This window comes from Pseudorca crassidens, chromosome 2 (genome assembly GCF_039906515.1).
Source record: "Pseudorca crassidens isolate mPseCra1 chromosome 2, mPseCra1.hap1, whole genome shotgun sequence".
Lineage (NCBI taxonomy): Eukaryota > Metazoa > Chordata > Mammalia > Artiodactyla > Delphinidae > Pseudorca > Pseudorca crassidens.
This window is the reverse complement of record NC_090297.1, coordinates 117,199,261-117,224,383: the sequence shown is the minus strand read 5'-3', so window position 1 is coordinate 117,224,383 and position 25,123 is coordinate 117,199,261. Positions and strand designations below refer to the sequence as shown.

Genomic DNA, 25,123 nt, shown 5'->3' with positions numbered 1-25,123 from the left:
TCTCACATTCACATCTCTAGAGATTCAAAGGTCACCATAAACTAGAGGCCTTTTCCAACAGTTCACATAAAATAGCTTCCACTCCCTACCTCCTGGCACTGTCTATCCTCACGCCCTGCTTTATTTTTCTGCAGACAATTTACATGTGATATTATATGTATATTGTCTCCTCCTTTACCTCCATCCCAACCACCAGAATATAAAATAATGTCCTGTCCATGCAGACAAGGACTTTGTTTTGTTGACTGCTATATCCCCAGAGCCTAAAACAATATTGGCTCATAAAAGGAAGTCAACACATTTTTTAGTGATTCAGTATTTTTATAGATTATACACTATACAAAGTTCTTACACTATTATTGACTATATTCCCTCTGCTGTACATTATATCCCTGTGATTTACTGTAATATATTCCAGTAATTTGTACCTCTTAATCCCCTTCACCTGTTTCACATCCCCCTCCCCTCTAGCAACCATTTGTTTCTCTGTGAGTCTGCTTCTGTTTTGTTATATATGTTTGTTTTGTTTTTTAGACTCCACATATAAGTGAAAGCATACAGCATTTGTCTTTCTCTGATTTATTTCACTTATTTATTTTACTCTACTTCACTCCAGATCCATTCACGCTGTCACAAATGGCAAGATTTCATTCTTTTTTATGTCTGAGTAATATTCTATTGTAATATATATAAAACACATCTTTAACCATTCATCAGTTGGTGGGCACTTAGGCTGCTTCCGTATCTTGACTATTGTAAATAATGCTGTGAGGATGTGGAGAAAAGGGAACCCTAGTGCACTGTTGGTGGGAATGTATATTGGTACAGCCATTGTGAAAAGAGTATGGAGGTTCCTCACAAAATCAAAAACAGAGGGCTTCCCTGGTGGCGCAGTAGTTGAGAGTCCGCCTGCCGATGCAGGGGACATGGGTTCGTGCCCCAGTCTGGGAAGATCCCACATGCCATGGAGCGGCAAATCAAAAACAGAACCACCATACGATTCATCAATTCCACTCCTGAGTATTTATCCAAAGAAAACGAAAACACTAATTCAAAGAGATATATGCACCCCAATGTTCAATACGTTTTTTTAAATGAGTGGACAAAAAATTAAGTTCTCCTATCAGTACATCATTCTTTATACTGATGAGAATGCCTTGCCCAAGATTACCTAAAAAAGCAATGATTTGTTTCCTTTGGCTGAGAAGACAACAACTGTCACCATCCCTTTACACCCTGCTCAATCCACATCAAATGTTTTGTAAAACTTAATAAAGTCTGGGCCCCTTTTCAAGAAAAAAAGTTTTGCAAACACTCAGCATTTGAATGAATAAATAATAAATGGTATATCCATACTATGGAATATCATTCAGTAAAAAAAGAAATGAAGTACTGATACGTGCCATAACACAGATAAACCTTGAAAACATTATGCTGAGCGAAAGAAGCCAGACATAAAAGGCCACACACTGTATGACTGCCATTTATATGAAATGTCCAGAACAGACAATCCATAGAGACAGAAAGTAGACTCGTGGTTGCCTGAGGCTAGGATGGGGGGTATCTGGGGGAGATTGGAAGGTGATGGCTAAGAAGTGCAGAGTTTCTTCTTGGGGTGATGAAAATATTCTCAAGTTGATGATGGTGATGGTTCTTCACAACACTATGAATATACTAAAAACCACTGACTTCTATACTTTAAATGGATGAGTTGCACGATATATGAATTATGTCTCAATAAAGGTGTTACCAAAAAAAGTGCTGGCAAATCATGTATACCACTTAAATATGTAAGACATAAAACTGGATATAAACTGCTTACACACACAGGTCTTTTACAACTTCATAAATTAAACACAAATTGTATAACCAATAAATTCAAAGCAAAGATGTTCATGTCAGAGAAGATTTTGTTATTCAACTGAAATTATATCCCTTCTCACAACCGGAATATGTGGTGAGTACCTGACCCAAGTTCTTTGGAGTTCAGCACACACAAAATCGGATGACAGTATTCTGACAACCAGCATGGCACAGGGGCCAACAAATCAGAAGATACTGGAACTAATCAGAACACACAGCAGTCACACAAGCCACGAGCAACTCAGAGAGCCACCCCGGGGAGCGTGGCCGCATTGCAGCCCTGCCTGCAGTCCTGCGCTCCATGTGCAGACTCCATTTTTCTGCCACTTTCTTCTGTTCCCACCACTGCAAAATCTTAATTCCTACAAGGTGTGGTACCGTCACTTGTCCTTCACCTTATGAGAATTCATTATAGACATATTGTGAACTTTTTCTTCAGGGCATGACAATTACAGAACTATCTGGTGCCAACATAAGGAAACAAACACAACTGTAGACAGTAAAACAGTTGGCAGCACTCAGGCATTAATATGGCCCTTCCTAGAGTCTGGAATAGGCTTATTTTACTTTGCTACTGGATCAAATGAAAACACAAAATTTTTCAATTCTTATAAAGAACTCAGACCCTGGAGACTACAGCCCTAAATTCCAAGAGAGACACAGAACCCATTTTGAGAAACACTCATCTACAGACTAAGGGAAAAAAGTAATTGGCATGCAAAGCTGATGTCTTTAAAAGCTAACATTTGCTGGGTGCTTAAGTGTGTCTGACAACCAACTTGTATGGTTTTCTGATCCCACTATCCCTGTCCAATACACACTAATTAGAAAGGGCCCAGCGGCTGGGCCCGTGGGCCATGGCCGCTGAGCCTGCGCTCCGCAACGGGAGAGGCCACAACAGTGAGAGGCTCGCGTACCGCAAAAAAAAAAAAAAAAAAAAAAAAAAGAACCTTGAGATGGGAGAGATCATCCTGGATCATCAGAGGAAGGAGGAAGAGCCAATGTAATGATCAAGGTCCTTATACATGTGAGGGGAAGGCAGCGGAGTTAGAGCAGGGGTTGGAGTGATATGACTGCTGACTTTAAAGATGGAAAGGGGCCAAGGACGAAGGAATTCAGGCAGCCTCTAGAAGCTGGAAAAGCAAGGGCACAGATTCTCCCTAGAGCCTCAGAAGAAAAACAGCCCTGCCAACTCCTTGATTTTAGCCTCATTTCAGACTTTTGACCTCCAGAACTGGAGGATAATGGTAAGATAATAAACTTGTGTTATTTTAAGCCACTATGTTTGTAGTAATTTGTTACAGCAGCAATAGGAAATTAATAGGGCCATGCTAGGTCTGTGTTACAACCTAAGCTGCTCGGAGGTAGACTTGCCAACTCTGAATTTGGGAAGAGAAGGAAAACAATTCATGACAAAAGAGCAAATGATAGTGAGGGTAGCCACTTAGGGGGAGAGTTCCATAAAGGGGATGAAATGATTCCTGGACAAAGCCTCCCAGAAGCAGGTAAAACATAGATTTCGTGGCTGAACGTATGAAGAGGCCACGTGCAGGGGCTTAACGCCTGTGGGGAGGGAAACACAAGTGCAGCTGTGAGGCACTCACAACTCCAGTCACTGCTCCATAAAGCCACCGGTGCCCCCAGTCCCTGGATCTTCTCCCAAGAGCATTTCATTCCTGTTCTCCCAAGACCATCCAGGACCTTTTTATATTTGTTTGTTTGTTATCGTGAGAGGAATGTCTGCAAGAGGTGGCACCACCGGAAGGGAGCTGTAGGAAAGGGGAGAGCTTGGCCATTTCCTGGTCACCGGCCCATTCTGTTCCAGGCCACGGACCACACCACTCTTGAGCAGTCCTTGAGAAATCAAGTCACTGCTCAGCGGCAAACTCTGATCCCATGCTTGTGAAAGCTGTTTGCAGGGCGGCCGAGGATTTACCCATCCCACAGCTAGAGGAGCCAGGATGGGGGACCACACAACTCTGAGTGCACCTGGCTGCACGCACATACGCCTCCAGGTCCAGCTGCATGGCCTCTGTGAGGCTACACTACACTTCTACTGCGGGGATCTGTCCCCTGGGTTTTTAAACAGCCATAAATCTGGTCTTTAGCCACACATCGGTCTTCTCTCCAGCCCTGACGGCCCAGCAAGATGCCTCTCTCCTCCCCCACCTGAGGCTTCCCTTCCAGCAGCTACGACAGGTTCCAAAGGTGAGAGAGTAACAGCACACCAGCTGCCACTCTGCAGCCCAGCCTGTTGGTGAGGTCTGACTCCACTGCAGCCCTCCTCCTCCCTGGCACTCCCTCAGCAGAGCCTCGCTGGGTTTCACTGCTTTATGCTCACATGGTTATCAACTAAGATGAATTTTCTCAGTCACTAACAAAAGTCTACTCAGCAAAGGCTGGCACCCTGCCAGACACTGGGAATACAGTTGCTACAAGTGCTATACGAGAGAGAGAGGTGTGGTACCACAAGATCATGTGAGAAGACAAAATGACCTAGTGGGGGAAGCCTCCCGAAGGATGTTTGCACGGAAATCTGGAAAAAGACGCTGGCTATTAAAAGGAGCTAGATGAAGCAGCTCAGTGTCTCTGAGGGTATTTACCTGCATTTATGAAATGCTTTGAAACCCAGAGGAATGTACAAAAATGATACCGATGAATATAAATTGTCCTTTTCGGTTTATAAAGTATTTTTTCATGCATTATCCCAGACTCAACGAGAGCACCAGAGAGAAGAAGTATCATCCTTTCCCCTTTATAAACAAGGAAACTGAAATTAATGGCAGGCAGATACCTCACCAAGGTTACACAGCAAGTCAAGCGGACTCGAGTCCAACTCTCATTATTCTTCACTGAGAGCTCTTTTGACTACACAGCTTTCTGAGGAAGCTAAAAAGTGCAATGGGGGGGATGGTATTAATATTTGGGAACAATGGACTTGAAAATCATACCAAATATTTGGCTGCCAAACTCACCTATTCACACAGCAGGCCCAATGGTACAAAGCCAGTAGCCTGATTTCAGTATTACTGGCCACCCTTCGACTTTCAACCAGTTAACTTCCAAGCAAGCAACCCCAGTGTGTCAGACCAACTATGGGCTCATGTAGAACTTCTCTGAACTTTGTGAATTGTTCTAAGCTGTGCAGCTTTAAAAAAAAAAAAAAAAAAAAGGGCTTCCCTGGTAGCGCAGTGGTTGAGGGATGCAGGGGACGCGGGTTCGTGCCCCGGTCCGGGAAGATCCTACATGCCGCGAAGCAGCTGGGCCCGTGAGCCACGGCCGCTGAGCCTGCGCGTCCGGAGCCTGTGCTCCACAACGGGAGAGGCCACAGCAGTGAGAGGCCCACGTACCGCAAAAATAATAATAATAATAAATAAATCGTATCCCCTCTTCTCTTGTTTTCTTCATCCAGCTAGCATCTTCTCAGACCTTTGGATCCTTGGTAGACAAAGAGCAGGATAATCATCCATTGCTTCTGGGGAATATCTCTTAAGCTTCCTTCCTGCCTGGGTCATCATAGGGATCAGAGGAGAACATGTGGGTCAACCCAATACAAGGCAGCTAGTACGGAGTGGGGGAAGTATGTGATCTGGAATTAAGAGGGCCTGCTGATTTGGTCTGGCCTCCACCACTTAGCTTATCCTATTTGGTAGACAATAAACAAGGTAGGTGTGGTAGGCGGAAGGATGGGCCTCCAAAGGTGTCCATGTCCTAACGCCTGGAACCTGTGACTATGTTACCTTACATGGCAAAAGGACTTTGAAGATGTGATTTAAGAATTGAGAGATGGAAAGATTATCCTGGATTATCCATATGGGCCCAGTGTAATCACAAGTGTCTTTATTTATAAGAGGGAGGCAAGAGGGTCAAAGTCAAAGAAGCGGATGTGGTGATAGAGAGTTCAGAGTGATGAGGCCACAAGCCAAGGAACACAGGCAGCCTCTAGAAGCTGGAAAAGGCAAGAAACAGATTCTCCCCTAGGGCCTCTAGAAGGAACACAGCCTTGCTGACCCATTTTTATTTTAGCCCCATAAGACTCATTTCAAACTTCTGACCTCTAGAACTATAAGATAATAAACCTGCATTGTTTTAAACCAGTAAGACTGTGGTATTTGTTTCAGTAGCAACAGTAAACTAATACAGAAAATAAGAGAAACTGAAGATTTCTTCAGAGTAAGACAAGGGAACAGACCAGGGTCTTCATGTGTCAAGGGGACTAGCTAAAGGTACTTCTTTCAACCTTGGGGAAAGTGGCAAATCCTGAATAAGGAAACAAAAAAAGAGCAGATCCAAAAAAACTATTGCTACCCACAGCTGCAGTTCATTCCAACTCAGTTTGATGGTCAGGGCTTCCCAAAATTCATCCCAACTCCCAACTAATCCATGGAAGTTCCTAGAAGCTGTCCAAAGAAAACAAGGAAGCAAAAAACGTGCAGTGAATTTCCACTGGCCTTACTCTGCAGCAGTGCTGGGCTGGGCATCAGAAGGTCTGGGTCTTCCTCCTGTGTGGCCTTGGGCCTCTAAAATCTGAGGGATAAACTGCAATTACACAGTCACTTCAAACAATGAATGATGTGCTACGATTCTGTGCTTGAAGTACACAGAAGACTGAGTTTAAACAAGTACATTTTTGGGGGGAAAAGTCCTCATTCATTCAGGAAATACTACTGTGTACTAACAGTCAGGCACTAAGTTAGGCAGGTGAGGTTCAAAGACAGTATGATGGGACGTGGTCACCTCCCTCCAGGAGCTGCAAGTCCTCATCTTGGGGGTCACAATATCCTCATCTCAGGGGTCATCTGGCTGCCGTATCTACTGATTATTGACTCCATCCCTCTGTAACCCACAGGTCTTTCCCTGTCCCCCCCAAATTGGGTTACATCTCCCAGTTACACACTTTCTCAGTTTCTTACCCTTTTTCTAATAATATATAGTTATTCATGTGCCTGGCTTGTCCATTACTAAATATAAGCACCCAAAAGAATATTGAAACATTAGCCCAGGATAGAGTGCTCCATAAATATCTAATGAATGAATGAGTGAATAAATGAATGAGCGCACACGCATTATGCTGGCTGACATGGCTGGAGGGCCTGCTGTCCCCTTCCTTCCTCCATGCCCCGTCTTCCCACCTCTCATCAAACAGAGGTAACAAACAGGAACACTCCAGGCTAATCAAATGAAATAATGTATGTGAAAGTATGTTTCAAGTTGTAAATGTACGAGTTATAAATATACATGAATAATACCTATCAGCCACAGGGCAAAAGGAAACACTCAACACCCTTCCCCAGCCGAGCAGGGCTGGCTCTCCGGCTCCTCCCTTCTTCCTCCCCCCTCTGTCTGCCAGGTCTCAGGCTCTCACCTGCATGGTCTCCACTCTAAGCAGCCTCCAAACACACTGCCCTGGGAACACGCCACGCTAGTCACCAGAGCCTGACCAACAGCTGTGCGTCCAAGCAAAGGGACACTGCGTGACCAGGGCAGGGCATGGCCGGGCCAGAAGTGGTTCTACCTGGAGTGTTAGAGAAGCAGAAGGTGAAAGTGCTAAATTAAGGAGAGGCCTTCTAAGAAGTGCTGATGAATTCCTCCACTTACGTGCCAACTCATACTATGCCAACTGTGCTAACGCTGCACTTACAACCGTTCACAGCCCCAGATCTAGTCCTTAGAAGCACAGTATAAGGAACTCCCACACCCTGGCATTGGGTAGTTCAGACAGGAGGCCCCTGTGACAGCAAGCAGCCTGGCAATCCATTGTGAACCCATGTCCTGTTCCCTGAGACTACCCAGAAACACTCCACGGGCTGAGTGGTTCCCACCCCAACAAATCCTTACCAGAAAAAGACAATTCATCTAGTTAAAGAAAATTCATCTATTCATCTATTTAAATTCATGTGTACCAAGAAGGTACACGTTACTGAGAAGAAAAAAAAATCTTGGAACCCTTTTCTACTGTTGCAGGAATTAAAAATGGTGCAGCCGTTATGGAACACAGTATGGAGGTTCCTCAAAGAATTTTGAAAAAGAACTACCATATAATCCAGCCATCTCACATCTGAGTATACAACCACAGGAATTCAAAACGGGATCTCAAAGAGATATGTGCATATCTCTCTGAGATCCTGTTTTGTTCAGGAGCGTTCGTCACATGCTCCTGTGAATAACGTTCACTGCATCATTATTCACAGTAGCCAAAAGGTGGAAGAAACCCAAGGGTACAGCAGATAAATGGAGAAAGAAAATGTGTTACATACATTCAACCGAATACTATGCAGCCTTAGATAAGGAAGGAAATCCTGTTACATGCTACAATGTGGATGAACCTTGAGGACACTATGCTAAGTGAAATGAGCCATTCACAGAATGGCAAAGTATGATTCCATATATATGAGGTATCTGAGTAGTCAAAAGCATAGAAAGAGAAACTGTAAAGGTGGCGGCCAAGAGCTGGGGGGGAGAGGGAAGAAGAATTAGTGTTCAAGGGGTAGAGAGTTTCAGTTTTGCAAGATAAAATTTTAGAGTGATCTGTTACACAACAGTGTAAATATACTTAACACTATTGAATTATACACTTTTTTTAAAAATATTTATTTATTTATTTTATTTATTTGGTTGAGCCAGGTCTTAGTTGCAGCTCCAAGGCTCCTTAAGTTATGGCTCCAGGGCTCCTTAGTTGTGGCATGGAAACTATTAGTTGTGGCATGCATGTGGGATTTAGTTCCCTGACCAGGGATGGAACCTGGGCCCCCTGCATTGGGAGCGCAGTTTTATCCACTGCGCCACCAGGGAAATTCCGAATTATACACTTTTAAACGGTTAAATATGTGATGTGTTTTTAACCACCATAAAAAAAAAAATCTTTGAAAGCACATGAGAAAAGAAAAAGATGCCGAAGACAGATGAATTTTAAAAGAAAATCTATATGGCGAGGGAACCAATGAGAAACGGGGAAAAGAGAGAGGAAAAACACCAGTCAAATCAACAGTCCATTTATTTAGCTCAGAGTCAACACTGCAGGTGTGGCACTGAGGCAGGAACAGGAATCCATACAGCTGCTGGAACCCCAACTCAGAAGATGAATCTGGCCAACCTCAGGCCAATCCCTTCACTCCAGGTGCTTCCCTCTCTGTGAAATGGAGACAATCTGCATTGTCCTGTGCAGAGCTCCAGAGAGGATCAGAGAGACTGGCGTCTAAAGGGCCTGGCAGAGGCACGACCCATTTCACAGACGTAAGGTACCATGATCCTTATAGTAACTGCTTCCCTCCGAGGACGAGATACTGCTCAGGGCCAGGCTGGAGGCCTGCATCTTGTGAACCCACAAGAGCATCCAGGAACCAAACTCCGCAGTGTCCTGACCAACGTCAGCCTGGCACCATTCAACACAAAAGGACAGAGTCAGGCACGGCCTTTTACACAGAAATCACATGCCCTAGTTCTCGACAACTGTAGTTACAGGCAAGACAGCTTTTGAAAGGGAGAGAAGAAAAGAAAATAGCAGCAGGGACCTAGCAGTGAATTGGGGGGTTCAGGGTAAAACACACACCCAGAGTTCTTAGTGGTGGTCAGACTAAACAAGGGACTGGACAGCCAGACCAAACAGCTTTCTGGCCACTTCATCTCTCCCTCTAATTTAATGAGCTGCACATTAAGCACCAGAAGCAGGTCACAGGGAACCGAGCTACTGGCACCTGGCCAGTTGGGCTGACAGGTGATGAGGGAAGAGGACACAGGGGCCACACTCCTGCCCCAAAGGCCTCCAGATGCCATGCATGGCCAGCCCCACCACACACCCTGACCCGCCGTTGCTTCGAGGGGATGTTTTCCTGTACCTCTGTTCTTTCTACAACGTTGTATTTCTGCCACTGACTCCCTCGCTGGGGAAGCTCCATGTCCGTACCTTTTGGTTCTCCAGCTGGGATCATCACCCAAATTAGGGAGCAGCACAGTCCTGGGCAGGAATCCCAGCTCCAACTATTGACACCAATTTGATCTAGAATTAATTATTTAATGCCCCAGGCTTCCATTTCCTCATCTACAAAATTTAACAATAATACCCTCACCTCATCTAGAGTAGCTACAAATAATAACATTATTTCCATATTAAAAGGCCACATAGCACAGGGAGATCAGCTCAGTGTTTTGTGACCGCCTGGAGGGGTGGGATAGGGAGGGTGGGAGGGAGGGAGACACAAGAGGGAAGAGATATGGGGACATATGTATATGTATAACTGATTCACTTTGTTATAAAGCAGAAACTAACACACCATTGTAAAGCAATTATACTCCAATAAAGATGTAAAAAAAAAAAAAAAAAAAAAGGCCTACTAGGGGGCTTCCCTGGTGGCGCAGTGGTTGAGAGTCCGCCTGCCGATGCAGGGAACGCGGGTTCGTGCCCCGGTCCGGGAAGGTCCCACGTGCCGCGGAGCGGCTGGGCCCGTAAGCCATGGCCGCTGAGCCTGCACGTCCAGAGCCTGTGCTCCGCAACGGGAGAGGCCACAACAGTGAGAGGCCCACATACTGCCAAAAAAAAAAAAAAAAAAAAGAGGCCTAATAAAGCACCTATCACATAGTAAGTACTGAATAGTAGCTACTATTATTGATAGCTACTATTAATATTTATTACTCTAATAATGATAGTGATATTAGCAACAGCATATGTGCTGTCTCTTAGTCAAATATGAAGAAAAGAGGGACTTTTTCTGTTGAAACACCAAGGTCACAACCATGATGAAAGCAGTAACCTATCCTCACAAGAGCAACACCCCAGATATGTTCAGCTGAGGCCTTGGTGCTTTCTACCTGAGCAGGAAGGTGAAGGAAGAGAAGAGGCCTGGGGATACTGAATGCCAGGCCTGAAGCCAAAGGTGTGATGCGTTTTGCATGTTCTCACGAAACCAACTGGAGAACTGCATTCAGGCCACGTGCCCACCACTTCTAGACCTCTATGACTCTCTGAGCCTCAGTTTAATCTAGAAAATGAAGGAAACGTGACCCCTACTTCGCAGCTTATTATGAACATTAAATGAACTCATGTGAAAGTGACTCATTTCTATGTCTATGAAAAACAGTATTGCTGTATTTAATAGTAGTTTCAACAAATTCAACTTAACAATAAAAAATGCTGAAGGACTGGGAGGGCCAAAGCAGTGAAAATATTATCTTAGTAGGCTGATGAACTGCTGAGAGAAACAGAAGCAAACACCCTAATTTTCTTCCCAAAATTGCTGTCATTGAATTGAGGTCTCTGTTGCTCAGATGAATTGACTGAAAGTAAAACTGGCAAAAAGCAAAATGAAGCTCCCAACATCTACATGTTTTCCACTGAGGTGAGTAGATTCTTCTAGAAGACAAAGAGCCCAAACCAGGCTGCATTCAGGATGACCAATCCAGCCACCTCCGACTCTGATTCTCTCCAAAAAGTCATGACAATTTGCTTGACCAATCCCAACCCTACCTTCGAAACGCACAAATCTAATTTCCTCTGTTTCATGACAGAGCACATGGGCAAATTCCTTCACAGTGATCAGAAGACAACTTAATTTTTATTCCATCTCTACTCCGTGTACCACAGACTCCGAAAGCAACAGGTCGGAAAGTTGATCAAATTCTACTCTAGAGTACCGGAAATGGCAGAAGAGAACCCACACACGTGTCCAGCGCCTAAAGCAAACCAACCAAGGGAATTCTGTTGAAATCCCACATTTGTTCTTAAAAATTTAAGTAGATCCTCTTTATGTACCACAGAAAAGCTTCACTTTTTAAATGCTTTGAGCCAATTATCAGCTAATTACTAATACTGAAACTTTTCACTAAAATCTTTGAATAAAAAAGATACTTCACCAGTCTCTCATTCCCTGGCAGAACCCACACAACCTCAAGGGTAAGGTGTCTCAGTTTGAGAAGCAGCAGGTCACAAGAGAGGGAGGGTGGTAGCCCTCCAGCCATCATATATCCATTTTACCTTGGTCTTTAATCGAGATCAACCACCTAACTCAGAACAGCTCCCCTGGATCTTACAGGGGTCTTGCAAAGAGTGCAGCCATCCATTTTGGTACCTCCAGTACTTTCTAAAAGGGCGGACGCCTGAGTTCCAGCTCCACACAGCCCCACCTCCAGCCACTCACCCGGATCCGACGCATGGCAGCCACAATCTCCACTCTGCTGTTGGGCCTCGGCACGTCCAGGCTTCCGACATACTGTGGGGAAAGAAGCAAACGCTCACTGAGAAGAGGGATGGCAGATGTCCCTAAGGACAGAATGTTAGGGCTGGAAGGACTTTTGGAAGTCATCAAGTTCATCTTCCCATTTTACAAATGAGGAAATTAAGAGCCAAAAGGATGTCTTGAGACTATTTCTAACTTTATAAAAAGCAAAACAAGAAACTGCTTCCTTTTCATCTCGTTCTTAATCAGAGATGCAGCCAAGGGCTGTGTTTAAACAAGCAGCCTTCTGAAACAGGAAGAGCTGGGTATGAAGAATCTCCCACCACTATCTTTGGGGCAGGCTACTTTACCTTTGTCTCAATTTCCTCATCTGTAAAATGGGATTTCAGTAAAGATAAAATGAGCTAAGGTATAAATCTCTTACACAGATCTGGTCTGCATGCATTAAAGCCGTCCAAAAGAATAAGAAAGACGAATATTTACTTTTTTTAATTAATGGAACTTCATTGAGTTAGCCCTGGATGTTATAGAGACCTCACACATTTGAGTAATTTCCTAAATGGAGAAAAAGAATGGACTAGTTATGTATTACAAAATTTAACTTGATTAAACTTTTAAGTTAATTTTAAAACCAAACGACATACAGGTTGTCTAATATAATTTCTTGCTGTACACTATTCAAATAATGCAGATATACGTAGAACAAAAGAATAAAGTCCCCCACTGTCAACAGTCTGATGTACATCTTTTTGTATATTAACGGACACATATATATATATTCATAGACACCCAGAGGAACTTCTTTTATGTAAAAAGATTCATACTACTCACATTGATTTTTTAACTTTAAATATAACTTGGACATCTTGCCCCACCAATGCATACAGGTCTATCACATGTAATGTGATAGATGACTGATGGACGCTTACCCTAGGGCACTATTACAAAATTGCTTCCACAAACCTCCTTATCTACACACCTTTGAGCTCATCCAAGTGGCCCTTCAGGCTGGATTCCTACAAGTGGGATTGCTGGATCAAAATTATAGATTATTTCTAGATATCCTTACTTAGCAGGATGAAACAAGAAAAGAGGACAACCCAACATTTATTAAGCACCATCCCATTCCACACTGACCCACTGGAATTTGTCTTTCCTTTTTACACACACATATAAAATAGCCCAGAGGATATCCTAGAAATTAACAGCTCCAGGATAATTTAAATGTCTACGCAACCAAAGACTGCATTAATAGAAGATAAGAGCAGGACAGCCATTTCCACAGAAAACATATTTCCTGTGGTTACAGGAATAAAAGGTTCTTCCTAAAATTTGGAGTCAAGGCTGGCCCCAGTGAGGAGGGTTTCAAAAACTAAATACTGGGAAAGGATTTCCCCTAGTACTGATCCCCGGTTTGTGCTAACACACTGAAGATCAAGATTCCCAGCAGCCTGTACAAAGTCTGGGCCCCAGATGGACAGCCTGACCACAGCAGGTACACAAAGCCCCCTGGATCTAAGGATCTAAGCATGCTGTCAGCTTTAACCATGGCTGGCGTTTCTGCCCTCTGAGCTCTGCTGGGGCCCCACCGTTTGTCAGCATGTCAGTGACCCACATAGCCAGGAATGACGTGAGGCCGGGTTTGTGACTGCCCAACTTCAAAGCACCCCGCCCCCCATCGGGGGCAGTTTCCGTGCCCCCTCTCCTGAGCGCTGCACGCCTGATGGCTCCTGCTCTGAACTCTGAGCAGTCAGGGCTGACTTGGCAACCAGACCTTCAGGGCTTGCGTTCCCTCTGGCATCACATGAGAGCCTGGATCTCAAGACCGAGCAAGGTCACCCATTACAGGTAAACCTGAAGGACTGAACGGTCCTCCCACGCTGATCCCTGCAAAACCCCAGGAAAGGGCCTGCTACCCAGTGAGGTCCACAACTGGGCCTGAATGCAGATGCCCAGATGGGTCCCATCCCCATCCCTTCTCAAGAAGGGGCACCGCTGGACTGAGAATCCCAAAGCATTCGGGGTACAGTGAGGATGGAAGCAACACAGACAGAATGGAGAGGCAGCTTTCTAGCTCTGGACAAGGTTTCCTAACAGGGGAGTAGCATCCTGCATGTGAGGTGAGGACACCCAACATCTTCATGCTATAAGTGCCTCCTTGACGTCATCAGCCAACCTGGTACATGTGCGCGCATACACCACACCCCTTCACACACACACATCAGTGCACCCATGTTCACACATCTCATGTGCCACGTGCATACACATGACTGATCACCTCTCACACACACACACACCCCCCACACAAAGCATGCACACGGTCATCCCACACTCACTAACACATCCCACTTGTATTCACACCACACACTCACTCATCCTCCTTCCCAATCATGTGAAGAAAATCACAAATCTGCCTTTCTGAGGAGAGTCTGGAGCAGATAACCCATCCTTACCATAGCTGCACCTTACGGTTATTCGAGGAGATTAAAAGGAAACACGAAGTAGAGATCAAAAGCCAAATAGCCACACTAACCATGAACCAAAAAACAGTGACAATTTCAGGGAAGCGGGGGAGGGGTCAGAAATCCCACTCCTCAGGGCAAAACCAGAGAGGACGATAAGCGATTACTGCCGTTATGTACGTGTATAACAAAAAAACCCAAAAAAGTATCTCGATACCTAAACATTACCATCTCCACAACTAGCTTCAGTCCACTCTGAGGCTCCTTTCTGGGCACAGTGTAAGACACAGTCGTAGACCAGACCCACCTGAAAGGTGGTTCATACAACCACTCAAGTTTAAAAATATCAGGGCCTGCTTCCTTTTCATTACCACCTAGAAAGAAAAAAAAAAAAAAAAACTAGAAGGAAGATGCAAATTGTACTAAGTAACCAACATATGAGATTTATCCAAGTCAGTTTTTTTTTTTGGTTGCATTGGGTCTTCATTGCCGCACATGGGCTTTCTCTAGTTGCAGCAAGCAGGGGCTACTCTTCATCGCGGTGCACGGGCTTCTCATTGCGGTGGCTTCTCTTTGTTGAAGAGCACGGGCTCTAGGCGCACGGGCTTCAGTAGTTGTGGCTCATGGGCTCTAGAGCACAGGCTCAGTAGTTGTGGCGCACAGGCTTAGTTGAGCTCTGCGGCATGTGGGATCTTCCCGGACCTAGATTCGAACCCATGTCCCCTGCATTGGCAGGCAGATTCTTAATCATTGTGCCACCAGGGAAGCCCTATCCAAGTCAATTTTATCTGTGGCTTCCTCTTCCAATGGAAGAGGAAGGCACGTGAGTGCCTTCACATGCAGGATGCCACTCACAGAATAAGCAAGAGTTAAGGGCAAATAAGGTTAACCAACAGACTTCAGATATTCTTTGTTAAGTTCCCGGAAAACCTCACCCTTGGTGCTAGGTTAATACCTCATGAAGTTTTTTGTTGTTGTTGGTTGGTTTTTTGTGGGGTTTTTTTCCCCATTTTCTTGGTTCCACCCTATTTTCTGGAGATGAACTTCTGAAGACAGTGATAAACTCAACTGTAGTGTTTCCTGGCACATGAATCACACTAAAAGCAGCAAGACATAACAGCTTAACACAGTCACAAATATCATCACCACCCATCGACTTGCTAGACTTTCTGCCCTCGCCCTTGTCGAGGAACTCCCTTTATTCACAAGGTTTCTGTCAAGTGTTTCCAGAGACCAGGAAAAAGCTTACGTATGAATCAAAAATAAATGCATCAGATGATTCTGCTTGTGATTATGTTGGAGAAACTGGTATCCTCAGACTAGGCCTCCAACAAACTCTGGACAAGATACAAAGAAATAACTGCATAGAATGTACGAAGAGTGAACTATGGATACGTGTAAACTGTAGACATTCGTTAATCATAATTTATCAATATTGGCTCATCGATGGTAACAAGTGCACCACACTAATGCAAGATGTTAATAATGGGAAACTGGGGGCGGGGGGGCCGGGGTGAGCGGGTATATGGGAACTCTGTCCTCACTACCCAATTTTTCTGTAACCATAAAACCAGTCTAAAAGAATTAAGTCTGTTCATTGAAATAATAAAAGTAACTTTGAAGGCACTGGAGAGAGACCAAAAACAGGCAGAGACCGGCAAGGAATCAACCCTTAAAAGGAGGGAACCACACTAGGTGAGACCTGGTTTGTGCAGTTTTGCCCAAGAGCACAGTCCCCCAAGTGCTGCCTTGGCTGCCTGGAGCTCAGGCCAAAAGACTCACTCAGACGGCCTGGGCAGTTGGTCACTAGAGCCTGAAAGTGAGCAGAAACTTCTGACAGAAAAGGAGCCCCTATCGTGCATAAATCCCACTCAGGTCCTGGATGACCCCACCAACTGCACATGTGCAAAGGAGGCTCCAGAGAGTCCAGCAGAAGGTGGCAGCTGCTCACCTCAGCACAGGCAAGTTTAAGATTTAAGACCAGCCACAGTAACTGTCCTGAAGAACAAAAATCTACACTCTTCAGAAGAAGACAGCAGAATCTTCTGTCATGGGCTATAAAAACCCCACTGACTGGCCAATACAGGCAAGGCCATGGGGAAAGACCACAGTGCCACATTCTCCTGGGGTAAAAGGACAAGGCCCCCATAAATGGGCACAATGTAAAGGTCCCTGGATCTCTGCGTTCCCATCTTGCATCTCTCTGAACCACTCAGCGCTACAGCCTCAGCCCAGAGCACATCCATGCGAGGTTCAGGAGGATACCCGTCCTGTTACAGAGATTGACAGTGAGGCCTAAAGCAGTTGGCAGGTGGCAGGGAAGGGGCTTGTCCTCCCCCCAGCTCCTGGATCCCAGTCCAGGACCCTCCCCACTGCCTGCATTCTTATTAACTCTCTCCCTTCGGGTCCCAAACCTGGCCTGGTTTTTATTCCATTAACCTGCCTACCTTCTCATATCCTTCAGGTCTCCTGGCCACACTGAGTTCTCCCTCCAAAAATACACAGAAGCAGTAGAAAATCTGATACGCTGCTTGTATCTAGAAATCACCAGCTGTGATGGGCCCATCTGAGTTAGTCCCTTAACCAATCCTCTGTCCTGATACCTGCTAAAAACTTGGAACCATAGGTGCAGACAGTTTCCCAAAAGGAACCTTAGGAATCATGTCCAAGGTTATGTCACAGAAGAAAGATTAAGTAAGAACATATGAAAAGCATTTAGCACAGCTGGGTATCCTGCCAGGGCTTAATAAATATTCACCACTATGACTCCATCTAAAGTTACTCTTTTTCACATGCTGTATCCTTCCCAGCATTTAACATGGTCTGCACTTAGGGGTTTGCCTCATTTACATGGTCGCTATCTGCCTTGCCCAGTAGAATGGAAGCTCCTTGAAGGCTGAGGCCTTGCCCTCATATTCCCGCATTCCCAGCCCTTAGAACAGGGCCTGGCAGAGTAAGACTCAAGTATCTGCTGAATGAGTGCGGGGTAACTGCAGCCCGCAGAAGTGACCTGCCCAAGGACACAGTTCATGGCAGAACTGGCATAGAAAAGCCCGTTCTCCCCACTCCAGGCCAGCGTGACTGCTCCAACAGGAAAGTTCCTCCTTGCCTGCAGAAACTGCTCTCGGGGCACAGCTAAGCGTCCTGCTGAGCAGGATTATGAATGTGACCTGGGTGAAAGTTCTCGCCTCATTTAGCATCGAACAAAGCAGCATTAACTGCAGCAGCAGCGGTGGCCCCAGATTCCAGGGCACGCGCTCAGCCAATGACCTTCTACTAAATGCTCTGGGGGAGGGAACCAAAAAGAGAAAAGTTGCCTCAGGGTGCCCCACACCCCACTTCTGCAGCCTGCTCTGTTCTCCAGGTGCTGAGGTTTGCAGGAGGGGGAGTGGGGACTTAGAAGTACCCATATGGACATTTACCAGTGTTCTTAGCACCGCCTGCAACAAGACAGAAGCCTCAGTGCAGGTTCCCCTCTCCCCACTCCTCCCCCTAACCGTCCCCAACACCCACACACCAGAAAAGCTTCCAAAATGCTTGAAATGCAGCTGCACACCATGTCTTTATTTATTTGTAGTCTAAGAGGAATGAAGCACTTATATTTCTTCCTCTCTCTCCCAGCCCATGTGAAAAAGAAAGTACTATTTGAAGGCCATCTGATGCGACTGTGTCACCATTGATCAGGGGCTCAGCAGGGGGGGCGATGAATGTGCCGGAGATCACAGAAGAATCCTTCCTGCTCTTCAACATTAAGGGGCTGGGTGCAAAATAAATAATTGTGGTGACTTGTCTTTATGCTAATGCCTTGCAATTCCCTAAAAGGCACAGAGGGTAAGACTGAACCATGCAACGTGCCCATGGAGAGGCTGCCTCTTTGGGTTCTTTTAGTCTCCATTAGCAAAAGCTTACGTGGGTTGGCTTCATCATTTTTCTCTATTATGAGGACTCTGAATGATAGAGCAAAGAGGAGAGAAAAAAGCAGCAAGACAGAAACCTGTTCTAGTCTTTCAACTATTAGCTCTTGAATGAAAGCCTCAGCTTCACCATTAAGATCTCTCGCTTACACAACAGATGCAGGCGTGGGGCAGGGCTAGGGCTGCATCCTGGTCAGAGAGTGCTTTCTGCTGTTGCTTGTATTTTTTTTTTTTTTTTACATCTTTATTGGTGTATGATTGCTTTACAACGGTGTGTTACTTTCTGCTTCAGAACAAAGTGAATCAGTTATACATACACATATGTTCCCATATCTCTTCCCTCTTGCATCTCCCTCCCTCCCACCCTCCCTATCCCATCCCTCTAGGTGGTCACAAAGCACCGAGCTGATCTCCCTGTGCTATGCAGCTGCTTCCCACTAGCTAGCTATTTTAAGTTTGGTAGTGTATATATGTCCATGCCACTCTCTCACTTTGTCACAGCTTACCCTTCCCCCTCCCCGTATCCTCAAGTCCATTCTCTGGTAGGTCTGTGTCTTTATTCCCGTATTACCCCTAGGTTCTTCATGACATTTTTGGTTTTTTCTTAGATTCCATATATATGTGTTAGCATACAGTATTTGTCTTTCTCTTTCTGACTTACTTCACTCTGTATGACAGACTCTAGGTCCATCCACCTCATTGCAAATAACTCAATTTCACTTCTTTTTATGGATGAGTAATATTCCACTGTATATATGTGCCACATCTTCTTTATCCATTCATCCAATGATGGGCACTTAGGTTGTTTCCATCTCCGGGCTATTGTAAATAGAGCTGCAGTGAACATTTTGGTACATGACTTTTTTGAATTCTGGTTTTCTCAGGGATTGCTGGGTAGTGGGATTGCTGTAGTGGGATTGCTGGGTCATATGGTAGTTCTAGTTGTAGTTTTTTAAGGAACCTCCATACTGTTCTCCATAGTGGCTGTACCAATTCACATTCCCACCAGCAGTGCAAGACTGTTCCCTTTTCTCCACACTCTCTCCAGCATTTATTGTTTCTACATTTTTTGATGATGGCCATTCTGACTGGTGTGAGATGATATCTCATTGTAGTTTTGATTTGCATTTCTCTAACGATTAGTGATGTTGAGCATTCTTTCATGTGTTTGTTGGCAATCTGTATATCTTCTCTGGAGAAATGTCTATTTAGGTCTTCTGCCCATTTTTGCATTGGGTTGTTTGTTTTTTTGTTATTGAGCTGCATGAGCTGCTTGTAAATTTTGGAGATTAATCCTTTGTCAGTTGCTTCATTTGCAAATATTTTATCCCATCATGAGGGCTGTCTTTTCGTCTTGTTTATGGTTTCCTTTGCTGTGCAAAAGCTTTGAAGTTTCATTAGGTCCCATTTGTTTATTTTTGTTTTTATTTCCATTTCTCTAGGAGGTGGGTCAAAAAGGATCTTGCTGTGATTTATGTCATAGAGTGTTCTGCCTATGTTTTCCTCTAAGAGTTTGATAGTTTCTGGCATTACATTTAGGTCTTTAATCCATTTTGAGCTTATTTTTGTGTATGGTGTTAGGGAGTGTTCTAATCTCATACTTTTACATGTACCTGTCCAGTTTTCCCAGCACCACTTATTGAAGAGGCTGTCCTTTCTCCACTGTACATTCCTGCCTCCTTTATCAAAGATAAGGTGACCAATGTGTGTGGGTTTATCTCCGGGCTTTCTATCCTGTTCCACTGATCTATATTTCTATTTTTCTGCCAGTACCATACTGTCTTGATTACTGTAGCTTTGTAGTATACTCTGAAGTCAGGGAGCCTGATTCCTCCAGCTCCATTTTTGTTCTCAAGACTGCTTTGGTTATTCGGGGTCTTTTGTGTTTCCATACAAATTGTGAAAGTTTTTGTTCTAGTTCTGTGAAAAATGCTATTGGTAGTTTGATAGGGATTGCATTGAATCTGTAGATTGCTTTGGGTAGTAGAGTCCTTTTCACAGTGTTGATTCTTCCAATCCAAGAACATGGTATATCTCTCCATCTATTTGTATCATCTTTAATTTCTTTCATCAGTGTCTTATAGTTTTCTGCATACAGGTCTTTTGTCTCCTTAGGTAGGTTTATTCCTAGATATTTTATTCTTTTTGTTGCAATGGTAAATGGGAGTGTTTTCTTAATTTCACTTTCAGATTTTTCATCATTACTGTATAGGAATGCCAGAGATTTATTTGTGTTAATTTTGTATCCTGCTACTTTACCAAACTCATTGATTAGCTCTAGTAGTTTTCTGGCAGCATCTTTAGGATTCTCTATGTATAGTATCATGTCATCTGCAAACAGGGACAGCTTTACTTCTTCTTTTCCGATTTGGATTCCTTTTATTTCCTTTTCTTCTCTGACTGCTGTGGCTAAAACTTCCAAAACTATGTTGAATAAGAGTGGTGAGAGTGAGCAACCTTGTCTTGTTCCTGATCTTAGAGGAAATGGTTTCAGTTTTTCACCATTGAGGATGATGTTGGCTGTGGGTTTGTCATATATGGCCTTTATTATGTTGAGGAAAGTTCCCTCTATGCCTACTTTCTGCAGGGTTTTTTATCATAAATGGGTGTTGAATTTTGTCGAAAGCTTTCTCTGCATCTATTGAGATGATCATATGGTTTTTCTCTTTCAATTTGTTAATATGGTGTATCAGGTTGATTGATTTGCATATATTGAAGAATCCTTGCATTCCTGGAATAAACCCCACTTGATCATGGTGTATGATGATCCTTTTAATGTGCTGTCGGATTCTGTTTGCTAGTATTTTGTTGAGGATTTTTGCATCTATGTTCATCAGTGATATTGGCCTGTATTTTTCTTTCTTTGTGACATCCTTGTCTGGTTTTGGTATCTGGGTGATGGTGGCCTCATAGAGTGAGTTTGGGAGTGCTTCTCCCTCTGCCATATTTTGGAAGAGTTTGAGAAGGATAGGTGTTAGCTCTTCTCTAAATGTTTGATAGAATTCGCCTGTGAAGCCATCTGGTCATAATGATCAGATCAGAAATAAATGAAAAAGAAATGAAGGAAACGATAGCAAAGATCAATAAAACTAAAAGCTGGTTCTTTGAGAAGATAAACAAAATTGATAAACCATTAGCCAGACTCATCAAGAAAAAAAGGGAGAAAACTCAAATCAATAGAATTAGAAATGAAAAAGGAGAAGTAACAACTGACACTGCAGAAATACAAAAGATCATGAGAGATTACTACAAGCAACTCTATGCCAATAAAATAGACAATCTGGAAGAAATGGACAAATTCTTAGAAATGCACAACCTGCCAAGACTGAATTGGGAAGAAATAGAAAATATGAACAGACCAATCACAAGCACTGAAATTGAAACTGTGATTAAAAATCTTCCAACAAACAGGAAGTGCTTTCCATCCCTTCCACTTGGGATGCTTACTTAGACCGCTGGTATTTCTCCTATGAGGGAAAAAAATAAAAAAGGAAAAGGGGGAAGCCCAGGGCATAGTGAGAGGCAAAGAGAAACACTGACATTCCATGATAATGAAATCACCTGTGGAACAACCAAGTAAGCCAGGAATGGAGAGATGAACAAAGAACATGAGAAAATCGTAAGGAAGTCAGACCCAATAGCTTAAGTGGCCTTAAAGGTCATGTGATCGAACCCTTCATTTTACAGAAGGGAAAACTGAGGCTCAAAGAGAAGAATATAGTTTGTGAGTGGCGGAATCAGAACAAATGTGGGTCTCCCTACCCTTCACTGAAACACTCATACTTCAATAGGAAATAAACCTTCAGGATGAACACAAGCCAGTGTGCCACAATAAGGCCTGGTTCACTACATTAAACTCATATTGAGCTGGACAAGTAAGCCTGTGTACAAACACCAGAATGATCATGAGGTCAAAAACAAACCAATGAAAAACTTTAGGGCATGAAGATTTTCAGAAAAAGGAAAAGGGATCACCATTTGATTCATTGAATGACATTGGGAATGGAACTGAAGATGTTTATTATGAAAATGGAGCAATGACACTGAAGGTGGAAAAAATAATCCCACTATTGGAAAGGACAAGGGAACTGAAGAAACACAGAGATGAGGAGACCCCAGGATGATGCTAGAGCGGGATTTCCCAGTACCAACACTCTGTACCTGCTAGATTCTAAGTATTTAAACTCTCCAAGCCTGTTTCATCCATAGAATATAGCTAGTATCTGTACCGCCTATAAGTCAAAGTTGTCATAAGAATCAAAATTAGATAATGCAGACAAAAGTATTCTAGTTTTTAAAATATCATACAACCATAAAGAGATGATATTCTTTATATCATTATGCTCTTCCTTTGTGGGCCAAAAAGACCCTGAAGATGCAGAACTTGTAGCTCTACAATAATCCTGTCTTGGATTCTCACAGACTAATGACTCTGCACAAAACAAGGTGATTCAAAATGCCACAGAGTTAATCGGAGGATGGAATCTAGAATTCAACCCCAACAGGCTCAAACAGAAGGGAAGGGATGAACAGCATGAGCAGGGAGTGTCACCAGTGACCAAGCTACACAGACACTGACAGACTCCCAAGGACCACCCCCAGTAGGGAGTGGCTAACTATGACACTGCTCACAGAACCTCACAGAATAGGCTCAGCTGGAGGTACATACCTTGCCATGTTTCCCTCCAGATGAACAGGCTGTGACCAGGAAAAGAGTTGGGGATGCAGGATCTCTAGTACAGCGGTCATTTATCACTGACCAAAACCCCACAACTAGTAAAATTTCCAGATAACTGGCATGTACCCCATTTAAATACCAACCTTTTCTCTATTTTTCTCTCTTTTCTCTTTCTTGACTGGAAATTGTCCTAAAATATATTATACTCTTCCCTAATAATTGAGACTCTGAACTAGAATCCAATGTATTTCTTCAAGATTCAGAATAACCATTATACACATCACTTAATATATAACCTAATATCAGCAATGACTCCATGAGAAATGTCTCCAGATTACTACTATGTCTTTTGAGCCCTTAAGGCTGATTTTTAGGATTTTTCTAATGCTTCCTACGCTGTTAGCAGCAAGAATGATAACAATATGCCATATATGCTTCTGCTTTTAACAACTGTCCCCAAATCCTCAAGTACTAGCAAGACAAATCCAACAACATATAAAAAGGATTATACAATGACCAAGTGGAATTTTTCCCAAGAATGCAAGGTTGGTTCAATATATGAAAATTAATTAATGCACTATACCATATTAATGGAATAAGGGACAAACACCAAATGATCTTCCCAATAGACAAAAAGTGTTTGACAAAAATCCAATAACCTTTCATGATGAAAACACTCTACAAACTATCAATGGAAGGAAACTTCCTCAACCTAATAAGGAACATCTACAAAAAACCCACGGCCAACATCATACTTGATGGTAAAAGACTGAATGCTTTTTCTCTAAGATCATGACCAAGTCAAAGATGTTCATTCTCATCACTTCTATTCAACAATGATCTAGAAGTCCTAGTCAGGGAAATTAGGCAAGAAAAGAAATAAAAGGCATCCAGACTGAAGAAAGAAGAAGCAAAACTATTTACAGATAAGATTTTCTATATAAAGATCATGTTAATACAGATACACACACACACACACACACACACAAGAAAACCCTATTAAGACCAATGAATGCGTTCAAAAATTAAGAAAACAATTCTATTCACAATAGCATATTGTAATATTCAAAAAGAGTAAAATGCTTAGGAATAAATTTAAGTATAAGATGTACAATGAAAATTATACATCATAATTGAAAGAAAGTCAAGACAGCATAAATCAATGGAAAGACTTCCCATGTTCATCGTTCAAAAGACTTAATACTGTAAAGATGGCAATACTCTCCAAATTGATCTACAAATTCAGGGCAATTTCTACTAAAACCTATAAACTGTTTTTACTACCAGTGCTTCTGATATCAAATGTGTGGGTTTTTCACACCAAGTAATTCTCCACTTCTCTACAGACACCAACGGGGTATCCTACAATTTAATTCAATCCTGACACTAACTACCCAGAGTTAGCACAGACCCCACAGTTAACAGCTCAGTCCCACAAGACTGCCCCGCCACTTCAGATGCCAACCACAAGTCTTCCATCTCGTGTACCTCTGACCAACCAGCTATAAATTACGGGTTCCTATGACCTCTCTAAGGTTTGATAACTTGCTATAACAGCTCACAGAACTCAGGGAAACACTTTACTTACTAGTACTGAATTACTATAAAGGATACAAATGAACAGCCAGATGAAGAGATGCACAGGGCAAAGTATGTGGGAAGGGGATCAGAGCTCTGGTAAGCCTCTCTGGGCACACCACCCTCCCAACACCAACCCGGAAGCTCCCCAAATCCCACTGTTTAGAAGGTTCTATTATATAGACTGGCCATTGAGGTTGGACTTAATCTCCAGCCCCTCTCACCTCCCCTGAGGTTGGGAGGTGGGGCTGAAAGTCCCAACTCTCTAATCATAAGGTTGGTTCCTCTGGCAACCAGCCCCCATCCCGAAGCTATTAGGGTCCCACCAAGAGTCACCTCATTAGCATCAACTCAGGTAAGGTTGAAAGGGACTGCTTATGAGTGACAAAGATGCTCCTCTCACCCCTAACATTCAGGAAATTCTAAGAGTTTTAGGAGTTCTGTGCCAGAAACCAGGGA

At 43.5% G+C, this 25,123-nt stretch overlaps 1 protein-coding gene across 5 annotated transcripts in view; it reads right to left on the bottom strand.

The window, feature by feature from the left end:
* C2H1orf226 (chromosome 2 C1orf226 homolog) overlaps positions 1–25,123 on the bottom strand; it is a 314,827-nt gene that overhangs the window by 221,050 nt on the left and 68,654 nt on the right. For all 5 annotated transcript variants that reach the window (XM_067728458.1, XM_067728461.1, XM_067728460.1 and 2 more), the window contains exon 2: positions 11,994–12,065. In XM_067728458.1, coding sequence (XP_067584559.1) covers positions 11,994–12,065 — 72 coding nt within the window. The remainder of the gene's footprint in view (positions 1–11,993; positions 12,066–25,123) is intronic.